This window comes from Chiloscyllium plagiosum, chromosome 9 (genome assembly GCF_004010195.1).
Source record: "Chiloscyllium plagiosum isolate BGI_BamShark_2017 chromosome 9, ASM401019v2, whole genome shotgun sequence".
NCBI lineage: Eukaryota > Metazoa > Chordata > Chondrichthyes > Orectolobiformes > Hemiscylliidae > Chiloscyllium > Chiloscyllium plagiosum.
The window spans coordinates 105,576,622-105,591,332 of record NC_057718.1 but is presented as its reverse complement, the minus strand read 5'-3'; the positions used below and the strand labels follow the sequence as shown (position 1 = coordinate 105,591,332).

Genomic DNA, 14,711 nt, shown 5'->3' with positions numbered 1-14,711 from the left:
CTGGAACAGCACAGCAGGTTAGGCAGCATCCAGGGAACAGGAGATTCGACGTTTCGGGCACAGGCCCTTCTTCAGGAATGAGCAGAGAGTGTTCAGCAGGAGAAGATAAAAGGTAGGGAGGAGGGACTTGGAGGAGGGGCGTTGGAAATGTGATAGGTGGAAAGAGCTCCATCCTACTCCGACCTATCACCCTCACCTTGACCTCTTTCCACCTATCACATTTCCAACGCCCCTCCTCCAAGTCCCTCCTCCCTACCTTTTATCTTCTCCTGCTGAACACTCTCTGCTCATTCCTGAAGAAGGGCCTGTGCCCGAAACGTCGAATCTCCTGTTCCCTGGATGCTGCCTGACCTGCTGTGCTGTTCCAGCAATAAAGTTTCAACTTTGATCTCCAGCATCTGCAGACCTCACTTTCTCCTTGAGGAAGGATGCAATTGTATTGGAGGCCGCTTAGAGGAGGTTCATTGGATTGGAGGTCAGGAATGTGTCTAATGAAGAGAGGTTGAGCAGTTTAAGTCGATACTCTCTGGAGTTTGGAAGAATGGAGGAGATCTAATTAAGATCCGTAAGGTACTAAAGGAAGGTGACAAATGTAGAAAGAATGCTTCCTTCAGTGAGGCAATCTAGATGCCTATTGTTCCTAACTTTTATTTAGAACTTGATGTGAATGTAAATTGGTGAGATTTATATATCATATCAAAGTAAAAACTTGAATGTGAGGGGGGAATGCAGCCAATTCACAAACAAAACTAAGTTAAATAATATGTACTTGTGTGAAGAATGAATTTTACGTACAAGTATAAAGTGCACATTAAAAAAAACTGAGTGCCTCAAGTATTTTAGAATGATGAAGAAGTATCATAAGTGAAAGTTTAAAACATTTATAGACTTGATATTCAACAGGCCAAATACCTATGGCAATGCAATGAACAAACTGCATAACCAATAGTGTGGGAAGGACTTTAGGGAGTTCATCTTAATCAGAGGATTGGATAGTGAGGAAAAATTGAGGGTACAGATATGCTCAACACGGATTTATGTGACTCAATAAGTACCTCATTCCACCCCATGCATCTCCAGATACAGTGGATTATCCTCCGCCATTTTCACCACCTACTGTAAGACCTCATCATCAAAAATATATTTCCCTCCTCACTCCTACCTGCGTTCCGCAAACACCATTCCCTCCATGACTTCCTTGTTAGTCCATGGTCCCTACTAACCCACCCTCTACACTCTGCACTTTCCTCACCTGCTGCACAAGGTGCAAAGCCTGTGCACACACCTCCCCACCCTCACCTTCATCCAAGGCACTAGAGGATCTTTTCACATCCAGCAGAGATTTTCCAGTACACTCTCCCACCTTATTTACTGCATCCGTTGCTCTCGATGTAGTCTCATCTACATCAGGGAGATCGAGCACCAACTCGCAGAGTGGTTCAGGGAACATCTCTGGGACACATGCACAAACTAATCCCATCACCACTTCACCTCCCACTCCCACTCCCCCAAGGGTATGCAAACCCTGGACCTCCACCGCCAAATCAAAGCCAGTTGGAGGAAGAACACTTCATCTTCTGCCTTGGGACCCGACAACCACACAACATCAACATTGACTTCACCAGTTTCCAAATCTCTCTACCCCCCACCTCATCCCAGATCCATCTCCTGCTTCTTGGATGCTGCCTGACCTGATGTGCTTTTCCAGCACCATACTTTTCAACCTAGGAGAGGTGTAAGTGGTAAATACAGAGCCCTATGTTAAGGTGAGATTTTATTTTGATAAGTGTCAAACTAGCAGAAATAAATATAAGGCTAAAGTTTTAAAAAATTGTTGGGAATTTTTCATGGAGATTTCAGCAAATGGAGTTCCCATAAGTTGGAGCAGAGTGGAAAAACTTGGAACTGTTTAATGATGTTGGCAGCGAGAGGTTTAGTTGATGAACTATAAAGGACCAAATGCAAAGTGCATTCCTAGTGGGAATATGTTTACAGTTTAAGATTCAACATCACAAAATGGTTGGTTGCATGGGAAATTAAGTAATCTCTACATCATGAAGAAATAACTATTTAAGATCATGTTGCTTTTATGATAGGAATACATTTTTATTACAATTATAAGCTTCCTGGATTGACCAGTAAAGCATTATAACATCCTTTTAAAGAAACTAAGTTAATCCTGTTGCCTTATAAATATGTATTTATTCACTGAAGACCATTGCACCAAAAGCAGCCTCAACACTGTAGCTGAAAGTGATGAAATGCTGTGCAGTTTTTGCATGTACAGCTGTAAGTGCAGTCTGTAGAGAATAATAAACACAGTAAGTGTTGGAAGTGTGCTGCAAGTCAGTCCACATATGTAAAAAGAAAGTCAAGCTAGAATATAAAATCTTCCATCAGAACTGAGTTCTAAGGAATAGTCTTAATGTAAAAGTGAATATTCCCAATTTTTTTTCTATGTTTATTTCAGATTTCTTATATTTAGTTTTTTTTGCATTAAATAGAGAAGTTGCAAGTTCTTGAGACTGTTGCTCTCCATATTCAAGAACTTAGACCTAAAACTGAAATGCAATTTTGTGAAATTTATTATGCAAGAACAGCATGCTTGTGAAGTAATTTTGTCAAATCAAATCTGTCTAAGTTGTCCGTTAACTGAGTATCTAGAGGAAACGGCATTGTTTTTAAGGAGTGTAAATGGGATGCGCTTTGTTGTAACTAATATAATCTCCATTTCTGGATGTTTAGGTACAACAAATTCCCGTTTCTCTATTTCAGTTAGAATACTGTCACAAAACACAACTACATAATCCAGCAGGTGTTGCTGTAAATATTAATGGTAAATGTAATTAGCCTGCAAAGACACACGTATTGGTTTTCTAATAAACTAATATTTGATTTGTGTCAATTATATTACATGTCTAAATTGTGCCAGTGTATTGAAAGACTAAATGAACAGCATGTGCCACAGAGGACTAGCAGCTTCACATCCTCTTGGGCATCTTGTAGAGTTGTTTGAAGAGTGTTGTTGTTGTTGGTGTGAATACATTAACTGCCTTATCGTTTGTTACAGAATTGCATGCTATCACAAAATAATTTTAGAATTGATGGGATGATGAACTTAAATTGTGAATAAGTGTTGTGCGTATATGTAACAAACTGGTGAGATTTCTAGTGTGATTAAATAATCATATTGCTGCATTGGCAGATGTTGCTGTGTTTTCAGTTTGCTTTATGTATTAAAGTACGTATGGAATTAATGAGTTTGATTTGGTGAAATCTGAATGTAATATTTTTACTCCAGCTCCATTTTGAACAATTTCAGGTTAAAGTAGAATACTGTACACTACACAGGAAGAGTTCTTGGTAATGCTGTCTGAAGCATCATGCCTGTTATCATGATGATCAATTTTGCAATGAAATTGAGTTTTTGTCAATTACCGTGATGGCAGCTATTCAATATCTTCCAGCACCAAGATGAAGAGCGACGTCGCCAGTTGAGAGAGAGAGCTCGTCAGCTAATTGCAGAAGCTCGATCTGGTGTTAAGATGTCTGATCTTCCCAGCTACAATGAACTGAATACTGAAAAGTTGAGAGAAAGATCAAAGGCAGCTGGAGGTTAGTGAAATTTTAACTCTACTAACGCTCCATCCCCAGATTCCCAATCTGCAGGTGAAGGCTTTCCACAATCTTAACTCAGTCATTTTTCTGTCTGAGCATCTATTTTATTCTTGCTGCAAATGGTACAGTCCTTTTGTGACTCTGCCTCAGTATAGAATCTTCATTCACACTTACATTGCTAATTACTACTAGATAACTACTACTGACAGAAAAATATGAACATTTCAATGAAACTCGGGCAGTGAGATGGAAATTAACCTGAGCCTCGAGTTGATGTTGCATGAGCATAGAAGATAGGAGCAGGAATGCATCATTTGACCTCTCGAGTCAGCTCCACCATTCATTATGACCATGGCTGATCATTGAGCTCAATCCCTCTCTTCCCACTCAGCCCCCCTTCCCCATCAGCAATGCTACTTGATTTTTCACAAGAACCCCTCCTCCCACAACAAGAAGGGAAAGAAGAGTATTTAACAAGGAGTGGCTTGAACTGGAATATTCCTGGCATATCCTAAGGTCATGAGTCTAAATAAACAAAATGCAAGGTATTTTTCTTTACCAGAATATACTGAAATAAAACAGTGAAGTAGCTGAGCAGCTTCTATAACAGAGTTGTTGCAAATGTATCACTGATTTGTACGATGTTAACACTATCCTGGAATGTGGGTCTCAGATAGTTGACAGCATCTAAACATTAAGGCAGCTGGATTTTTAATGTCCACTGGAACACTTGTCTCGTAGTGGGTTCCCCTGACTGCACCAGGTTTCTTTGGACCAGACTTTACTCTGCTCAGTGTGAGTGTTACATTCTCAGAAGTAATGTTGACAGCATCTAGAATCATTGTACATCAGCACCATTGGTTCCCAGCCTTGTGGCACCACTATAGTGTCATGATTTGGTGACAGACAGCCAAATTAACTAACCCTCCCAATTTCCCCAGTGATTCATAACCAAACTTTTGAATAATCAGTACCAGATTTTGTGAATAATCAATAATAGCGATCAAGTTTATAGCTGAAATAAAATAATTAACAATTTGTTATTTAATACAGCAGCTTTAGCTGACCAATGTTAAACAACAAAGTAACCTAACTAATGTCTATAATTTAAACCCAATCTTCTTGGATTCTAGCCCTGCTCTCTCACAGACAGACAGATACACAGCACGCACACATTTAAGGAATAAATCAAAAGAGAGATGTAATTGTCCAGTTCACTTAAGCAGTTTCCACAATTCGCAATTTCATAGGAACATGGGATTGTATTCTGCTTGGTTTCTAAAGCAAGGAACATTCTGTGAATGCTTATATCTAAGATTCTATTCTCCAAACTGTCAATAAATTGATTATGAGAGGACAACCAGGAAGCAATTGAATTTCTGTCCTGTAGCTATGGTTGCCACATTCCTTCTGACAAAAAATGTTCAAAACAGTGCAAACGTTGGTTTCTCTGTCTCTTAATGCTATCTTCCTTGTGAGGCAGGTCGTGTTAACATTCAAGCATCTGCCATCTGTTTGAGCATAATGCCTTTCCAGTGTTAAAATATCTATAGACAATTATAGGACAAAAACCAACCTGCAAATAAATTCCAGGCCTAGCCTTATAACAAATTTAGTCTGTTTGTCTCTCTCATTTAAAACCAGTTGCTTGTCACAGGTCAAAGATCACCTTCTGCTCTCAGCTTATAGTTTGCAGCTCCAAACCAAAAATAATAAAAATGCTGAAGGTAGTAACTTCTGATGCTCATACTGCCAGCACCTGTACCAACCAAACTGTCAATCTGCACTTGCTTGAAATATCAGAAGCTACCTTCCAGCTAGTTCACATTAAGTATGGCAGTGCAATTAGGAAGTAAATATGGGAAAGAAAAGCACTTAAGGCTTTCCACTGAGACCTAGCTTGCAGCATATAAGTGTTTTAAGCATGCACAAAGTCTTGCTCACATCCACTACTGATGATGTTTCTTAAAACAGAAAAGAACGGATTGTGGCGTGTGCTCTTTGCTAATATTTTTCCTTTAAATACGGTTCGCTGCTTCTATATTTAATCAAATTTGAAATCTGGAATTTGTATTGCTATAGATCTTTCTGCTGATGCTAACCTACTAGTGTTAATGCTATTCATTTCTGCCACACCTGTAATGTTTCATGGACATCAATCCTGAGTGCTTTTGGGTCTTTGCATATGTGATACAATTAAATCTAAGAATAATAAACTGACAGTATTCATTGCAGCACATCCTGTCTGTCTTCTGCATGCACTAATGTGGAAATGCCCTGTTCACATTAAATGGGATGTTCAATGTATAATAAATGCTTTTGCTGATTTTCTTGTCTCTACAGGTGATACTATTGGGGTAGATATTAATGAGGAAGGCGCTGAATGCTCTTTTTTGGGAGGTGGAGAGGAACATACTAACATTGAAATTGACCTTGATTCTTTTGGTAATTCTAATTATGTTGTGCTGTTTAACCTGCATAAAATGCTTGCATGCGTTGGTCCTGTCTGTCTTCTGCTATTAATGCATATGTAAGTATAGACTAAAGCTTTGACTGCAGCAAAGTATAAGCTTCTATAGAACAAAATATGTACATCAATGTTATTTCATCAATCAAGCCTGATACTCTTGGTTCAGTTTCTCATTGCATGACACATTCACCTGTTTACCAAAATGTAATAAATTGAACTACAGTTTTCATCATACAGTTGATCAGCCTTGTTACTTGTATTATGAACCAGACCAAACCCCCTCAAAATTTATTAAGATAGTCTAGAACCTAACCTTTTCTTATTTTTAAAGATAAATGCAAGGCCTTGTGTTTTGGATGCAATTCAATCGGTCAAATTACTAGGCTTGAAACAAAATAGACTTTATTCATATTCTATAGTTAAAATACAGACAAAATAAAAACAAACGAGAAGAATTGGCTTAACTGTAACTTTATTGAAATGCTTAACAAAATATATATTAATTACTGCTAATTAACTATAGCAGCATCCCCTGAGCACACCCTTGGCAAAGGCAAATTCGGTAAAATAAATTGTTTCTCATGCAATTCTAGCAGAAGAAAGAGAACCCCAGCTTTTAGCTATAATTGGGAGAGGGGTAAGAGGTTCCACATCTAGACCCCTGCTACTGAAGGCTAAACTTGAAAAAAAATCCTGGTTCTGTGGGAGTTTGACTTCAGTCCAACTTTATATAAAAAAAAACCTAAGGCATCTTAAGCTGGTACTTCATTGGCTTTGGAGTAGATTGCATGGCACCGTTTCTCAGCTTTTCTTCATTTTTAAAAAAAGGACCAAATACACCTCTTAAAGCCATAGAATTGTCACATTTGTTTACAGCAAACTCTTAGTTTCACAACACTTTCAGGTATATTATTACATTGGAGTTTAGCCTAGACAATAAGCAATAGGAACAGGAGGAGGCCGCTCAGACCTTTGAGCTTGCTCTGCCATTCAATAGGATCATGGCTGACCTGACATTCCTGAGGTCCACTTTATTTAATTTCCCCGTAACTCTTGATTCCCCTACTCATCAAGAGTCAATCTATCCCAACCTTATATATTCACAAGGACTCTGCCAAAGAAAGCTATGGGGGCAAGGAGTTCCAAAGACTGTCACCCCACTGAGACTCTTCATCTCAGTCTTAAATTGGCGTCCCTTTAATTTGAGACAATGCCACATTGTCCTAGACTCTCCCATGAGGAGAAACATCCTCTCAACAATTACCCTATCAAGCACCTTCATATTTCAGTGAGATCACTTCTCACTCTTTGCAACACCAGTTTAGCCGTTGCTGATAGGACAATCCCTCCATACCAGATATCATCCTAATCAACTTTCTCTGAACTGCTTCTACTAAAATATAAATTTTCCTTAATTAAGGGGACCAAAATTGCTCATAGAACTCCAGATGTGGTCTCACCAGCACCTTGTACAATTGCAGTAAGACTTCCCTATTGTTATACTCCAACCCCCTTGAAATAAGGGCCAACATTCCATTAGTCTTCCTGATTGCCTACTGCACTGTGTGCGAGTTTTTTGTGTTTCATGTATGAGTATGCCAAGATAATTTATGTTACAGCTTTTTCCCATTTAAATAATATTGTTGTTTTGTTCTCCCTTCCAAAGTGAACAACTTCACAATTTCCCACATTACACTGCATTTGCTAACTTTTTAACCTAATTACTTAACCTAGCAACATCTCTTTGTAAGCTATATATATCTCTGTCACAACCTACCTGTCTACCTATTTTTCTGTCATCCACAAATTTGGCTACAGTGCATTCATTTCCTTTTTCCAAGTGATGAATATATTATAAACAGTTGTAGTTCCAGCATGATCCCTGTGGAACCCCATTGGTCATGAGTTGCCAACCTGAAAAAGAACCTTAATCATTGTTTCCTACCCATGAATCATGCTCTATTCATGCCAGTAACCCTACCTCCAACTCTGTGGGTTTTTATCTTATGACTTAGCCCTTTCATGGGATATCTTGCTGAACACCTTCTGGAAGTCCAAATACAACACATCTAATGGTTCTCTTTTGTCCACTCTCCTTGAGACCTCCTCAAAAAGTTGTAATAAATTAGTCAGATATGATTTCCCTTTCATGTAGCTATGCTGGCTCTGCTTATAATTTTCCTAATGTTCTGCTATTATTTCCTTAACAGCTGATTCCAACATTTTTCCAATAACAGATGTTGGGGTTAATGTTCTTCTGTTACTTGCTTTTTGCCTCCCTCCTTTTTGAATAGTGGTGTTCCATTGGCAATTTTCCAATCCTCTGGTACTTGTCCAGAATCCACCAAGTTTTGGAAAATGACAGTCAATGCATTCATTATCTCTGTAGCTACCTCTTTTAGTATCCTAGGATGTAAGCCTTTAGAGCTAGGGTTCTTATCTGCCTTTAAGCTCATTAGCTTGTCTATTACTACTTTGGTGATGGTGCTACATAATTCCTCCCTGTATTCTTTAGTATTAGCATTAGTAGAATGTTCAAAATATCCTCCATCATCAAGGCATATTTGTTTACCTACTCTGCCATTTCCTTGATCCCATACTGTTTTCCCAGATCAATTTTATCACTTCATTCTCTCTCTTCCTTATATATTTAATGAAATTCTTATTGTTAGTATTCATGTTCCTTGCTAGTTCCCTGTCTTTATTACCTTTTTTGTTTTCCTTTGCTGGATTCTGAATTTATCCCAGTCTTCGGAGTTATCACTGACTTTGGCCTTGTTACATGTTTTAGTTTTAACTTAATACTCTGCTTAACATCCTTGGCTTGACATTTTTGGCTTTGGTATATAAATGTCTGCTCACACTTGCTGCAGTCTTAAAACATCAGGACCATGTCATTACCTGACAAACATGAACCCACATTCTGAGAGAATTTGCATAAGATTTGATTGCAACAAGAAGATGCAACTCCAGTTGGATTGAGTGGGATTGGTTTGATACAGTGTAGAGAATGCACTTATGAGATAGTTTTCCATAGTGTTACTATATTATTTCAAACAAATATATGTTCCAGAAGTCACCGTGGCACTATTAGCAACAATCATTTTGGACAATACCTTCCTTACAGCTAGTAAATAAAACAAATTCACTAGCCAATAAATTCCCTTTTCTGGTGCTAATTATTATATAGCGAAATGGCAATGAGTCATATTTGGAGAACATGTAATTACAGTTGTGTTAAAGTTGTCAGCCTTTCCTGCCAGCAGAATTGCAAATCCAAAGAAATGATATCCATGATAAGCAAAAATACAAGATTGGTAACTCCAGATTAGCCAGGTTTGTGCAAACTTGTCTTGTGACAGCCACTACCAAATCAGATTATAGTGAGGCCACACGAGAGCATGAAGTCCCAGAGTTTTTAGATTTTGCCCAGCAACATACAAGTGCGGAAATCATGTAGTCAATGTAGAAAAAACATGCTGGACTTGTCCAAAGACAGGGAGAAAGTGGGAACTGCAGATGCTGGAGATCAGAGCTTAAAAATGTGTTGCTGGAAAAGGGCTTATGCCCGAAACGTCGATTCTCCTGTTCCTTGGATGCTGCCTGACCTGCTGCGCTTGTCCAAAGACAACACATGAAGCATATTTGTTTACTGAGGTTTTCCAGAGCTAACTACTACGCAAGTTCAGGCCATAATAAGATGTGAATAAATTGAAAATAGTAATTTATCACAAATTTACTGCTTCACAGTATTTTAATGTTTTTGATATACTGTGCATGTGTAGGCAAATCAAGTTACATAGGGGCATCGTCAGTAATCTCGAAGTTAAGCTGAAAACAAGGTTGTGGGCAATCCCCTTGCAATTTGACTCATCGCAACTTCACTGTATACTTTCTTTCCTTGTCCTCTGCATCTTTCTTCTGGTCATGCCTGATCTCACCAATCTCTTTTATATTTACTACTCATTAACAAACTATCTAGAGTCTTGATCTTTCTTCCTCATCTGTCCCCAGACCTTTCACTGATCTCCCAGCACCCAATCTGTATCCAAGTCCCCACCATCAAACTCCCTGAAACCCCACAGTCTTTCCTCCTCCTTTGGCGTCATGGTGGCTCAGTGGTTAGCACTGCTGTCTTACAGTGTTAGGGACACGGGTTCGATTCCAGCCTCAGGTGACTGTCTGGGTGGAGTTTGCACATTCTCCCCATGTCTGCATGGGATTTCTCCGGGTGCTCTGGTTTCCTCACACAATCCAAAGATGTGCAGATTAGGTGGATTGGCCATCCTAAATTGTCCGTAGTGTTCAGGGATGTGTAGGTTACGTGCATTAGTCAGGGGTAAATGTAAAGTAATATGGTAGGGGGAATGGTTCTGGATGGGTCACTCCTCAGAGGGTCGTTGTGGACTTGTTGGGCCGAAGGGCCTGTTTCTACATTGTATGGATTCTATGATTCCCCTCTAACAATTATTTGATTTAAATTGCTCGACTGAAACTCTCAAACCTTCACTTTCTGCTGTTCACATACCAACACAACCCCATCCCAGTTACATTAAGGGTGGCTGCCTAATTTAAATGGAAATCAGGAGCTTTAAGTGAACTGTGTGTTACTTGGTAAATGTGGAAGCTCAGTGTTATCACTGTTTCTACCTGTCTGTACTATAGGTTTAAGATAATTGTTCTGCTTGAGAAAATTTTACTTTTAAAAGCTGGCAAAAAAATTGCATAAATAGGATCTGATTGTGTTCTGGATGGTCGAATAGTGTAATATTCTGTTACGCCACATATTGCATATAATTGCCTATAAGAATCTTACTGTTTTATTCATGCACTACAGCTATGTCATTGCTATGCTTCTTTATTTTCCGCTTTAACTGAATTTTTAAGTAATTAGTAAGTGGATTTTTACCTGTTTTAACTCCATGTTGATGTTTGTATCTTAGTATTTTCCCTTTTCGTTGCTTCAAATCCATTTTATCTATTTTGAGATGAATGTGAGAACTTCTAAAATTTTTGGTAATTTTGTTGTCACAGTATTGGGAACGAAATGTAGAAAGTATATTTTTTATTCTGAAATCTTGCAATCATGGGTTATCAGTTTCTGAGGGAGGAGAGGTATGTATTCTAAGCCTGTTGATGTTTGTAACTTAATATTTTCCCTTTTTGTTGCTTTCAATCCATTGACTTTTGTCCGTTTCCAGCACAAATTTTTAAATCACAGCTTTTTAAAAAATGTATCCTTTGATAGGGAATTTAATATTGTAAACCTTTCTCTCATTTGTTAATTTAGGAACTCAGAACAGCAAATCAGTTGACATGAAGCTTAAGAAACTCATGGAGGCTCAACCGCAGGTGGCAAATTCACTATCTACTGCTGTCCAGAAAGTCTCAGTTGACAGTGCAGAACAAGAAGAACTCAAGGTTGGTTAAGGCAATATGTTTTGATGTGCTTGTGGAACTGGCTTTATTGAAATCTGAAAAGTGAACAAATCCTTTACAAATAGATCAGCCATGATCTTATTGTGTGGCAAAATAGGGTCAAGGGACCCAATGGTCGTCCTGCTGCTGATTCTTAACTTTGTATTGAGTAACTCAGGAAACTGGTTATGTTGTTATAAATTACTGCATTTCTCAGGGTTCTGCAAAAACCTGCATTCAAAGTCTGGATTTATCATCACACTGTAGGAAGAAGTAATGAAGGGGACTGGGTAGCAAATTAGATTAGGTGCAAGTCTTTCACTGCTGAAATTTAGAATCTAATCTAGCCCAGATCAATGAGATGACCTTTGCTCATTTACTGACTCTAATAGTTCCTGTGTGAATGATGTTAGGCAACTGTCCTAAATTCCTAATGGACCCATGACAGAAAATTACCTCAAATCCTTTGAATTTTCCCATCCAACAATAATTTACCCTAACCCATACTAAAGTACTCTGCACTAAGTGACATTCTCAAGGAGGCTACTGGGTACTTGTAGGAACCGGAAAATGTCACAGATGTAGTCCCCAATATGCTAAGATTTCAGTCAAGGTAGGTTCCGGCCACAGGTTAGAGGAAGCAACATATCAACATGAGCACAGAATGCTGACACTGATACTACCACCTTCACTGAGCCATTCATGTCTTTCATCTTATGAGTGCAAAAGCTGTTCAGAAAAATGCCACTTAAAGAGGACAGAGCATGACATTGAACATAAGCAATAGTAAGGAATAATTTCCCTTATTTCTCTATCCTTGTTTCTCCCAGTTTCTCCAACTCTGCCATATCTGTTCTGATGAGGCAGCCTTCTGCAGGGGGGCCTCAAAAAGGTCCATCCAATCTTTAAACATGGATGCCCTGCAACTGTGGTCGACAGGGCCCTTAGCCATGCCTGACCCATCTCCTGCACTTCCCTTCCCAAAAGTATGATGTTCTGGTCCTCACTTACCATCCCATCAGGCTCTGCATTGTAAGGATTGTAAGCTGCATATTCTATTGCCCTCAAAAGGATGTCCACAAGCAGACAAATATTCCCCTCCCCTCCGTTGTCACCATTCCACAGGGACAGTTTCCTCCATGAGCCTCTGGTACATTCCTCCTCCTTTCCCAACATCTCCTCACACTCTCATGACACCTTGCCATGCAATTACAGAAGGTGTCATTTACCTCCTTGTTCATTACCATCTAAGGCTGTAGACTACCTTCCAGGTGAAGCAGTGATTTACCAGCACTTCATTCAGTCCAGTCTACTGTATTCACTGTTCACAATGTGGTCTCCTCTACATTTGGGAGATGAAATGCAGACTGTGTGACTGCTTGCAAGAATGTCCCTGAGCTTCCAATTTGCTGCCACTCCAACACACCATGTTCCTATACCAGCATTTCTGTCACAGGTTTGCTGCAGTGATTCAGCGAACCTTGGCTCAGGCTTGAAGGACAGCATCTCATTTTCTGCTTGGGGACCCTCTAGCCTCGAGGACTCAATATCGATAACTTTACAGCCTGATTCTCTCCTTCCATGTTTTTACTCAACCCCACACCTGGTCCTGTTATGAGATTGATTTCTTTTAGCACAGTCACCCATTATCCCTTATTCAGTTGTTCTTCTGTCCTGACCTGCTGTCTGTACTTTGCTTGTTAACCTAGCCTTTCCATGTTTCTGTCTTTCTGGACCCCATCTCCACCTCTCCACTCAAACATTGCCTCCTGCCCAAAGTTTCTCGAGCTACTTACAGTTCTGATGAAGAGTCACTGAACTCAGAACTAGTTAACTAAACAGTTAAGATTAGATTAGATTAAATTCCCTACAGTACGGGAACAGACCCTTTCACCCAGCAAGTCCACACTGGCCCTCAGACGAGTAAACTACCCAGACCCATTTCCTTCTTACTAATGCACCTAGCAATATGGGCAATTTAGCATGGCCAATTCACCTGACCTGCACACCTTTGGACTGTGGGAGGAAACCGGAGCACCCAGAGCAAAACCACGCAGACACGTGCAAACTCCACACAGTTGCCCGAGGCTGGAATTGAGCCAGGGTCCCTGGCACTGTGAGGCAACAGTGCTAATCACTGAGTCATTGTGCTGCCTGATGGCTCAGTGGTTAGCACTGCTTTCTTCCCACAGATGCTGCCAGACCTGCTGAGTTTCTCCAGCAATTTCAGTTATTGTTTCAGATCTCCAACATTTGCAGATCTTTGTTTTATTTTAATATAGATTTGAAAGAATTCACCACGGCTACAAAAATACTGCGAATTAATTATTAAATTCAAAGACACAGAAAATCCACAGGTTACTAACTCAGAAAACATAAACACAGACTTCCATTAAATGATATTAAATATTCCACAGTTTACACTACAATGTATGTTTGGAATAAAAAAGCAAGCAGACCTTTGCATTGTTTGATGTTAGCTGTATCATTGCTCTAGACATTTCATTGGACTTGAAATATGTTGCGGATATCTAATGGCTGCAGAGCCCAGCAAAATGAATCTATTGGCTTTAATATGATAACAGTCATCACTAAAGCAGACGATCTGATCATTATCTTGTTGTTTGTAGGAGCTTGCTCTGTGCCATTTGGTTGTCAGGTTTCCTACATAATAATGGTGAACACACTTCATAAAAATATTTAATTAACTGTAGGATGCCAAAGTTTATAAAAAGTGCCAATAAATACAAGTCTCTTCCTTGCGCTCCCTTTTACTTCTTTTCTATTTTTCTCTTTCAATCACTGTTTCTTTCTTTCTTATATTTTGTGGCCTCTCTGTCATTCTCATTTCCTTTCTATCTCTCTCATGTTATAATTCTTGCTGTCATGTTCTCTCTGTTGTATTATATGTCATGTTCTCATTGTCTCTGTTCTCTCTTTCACACGTTCTTTCACGCACGTCCTCTCTTGTGTTTCCTTTCAGTCTATTACCCCCCCCACACACATGCTCTCACTCTCACTCTCTCTCTCTCTCTTGTACCCTCCCTCCCTCTCTCTTGTGTTCCCTCCCCCTCTCTGGTGTTCGCTCCCTCTCGAGTTCCCACGCCCTCTCTCTTTCCTGTTCCCTCCCCTCTCTCTCTCATGTTCCCTCCCTCCCCCTCTTTCCTGTTTTCTCTCTCTCTCTCTCTCGTGGTCCCTGCCTCCC

At 39.5% G+C, this 14,711-nt stretch overlaps 1 protein-coding gene across 4 annotated transcripts in view; it reads left to right on the top strand.

Moving 5' to 3' along the window:
* The window catches only part of ehbp1 (EH domain binding protein 1), a 386,143-nt gene that overhangs the window by 288,834 nt on the left and 82,598 nt on the right, over positions 1–14,711 (top strand). For 2 of the 4 annotated variants that reach the window (XM_043696730.1, XM_043696728.1), the window contains 3 exons: positions 3,468–3,615; positions 5,962–6,063; positions 11,379–11,509. In XM_043696730.1, coding sequence (XP_043552665.1) covers positions 3,468–3,615; positions 5,962–6,063; positions 11,379–11,509 — 381 coding nt within the window. The remainder of the gene's footprint in view (positions 1–3,467; positions 3,616–5,961; positions 6,064–11,378; positions 11,510–14,711) is intronic. The other 2 variants (XM_043696731.1, XM_043696729.1) reach the window with 1 other exon arrangement.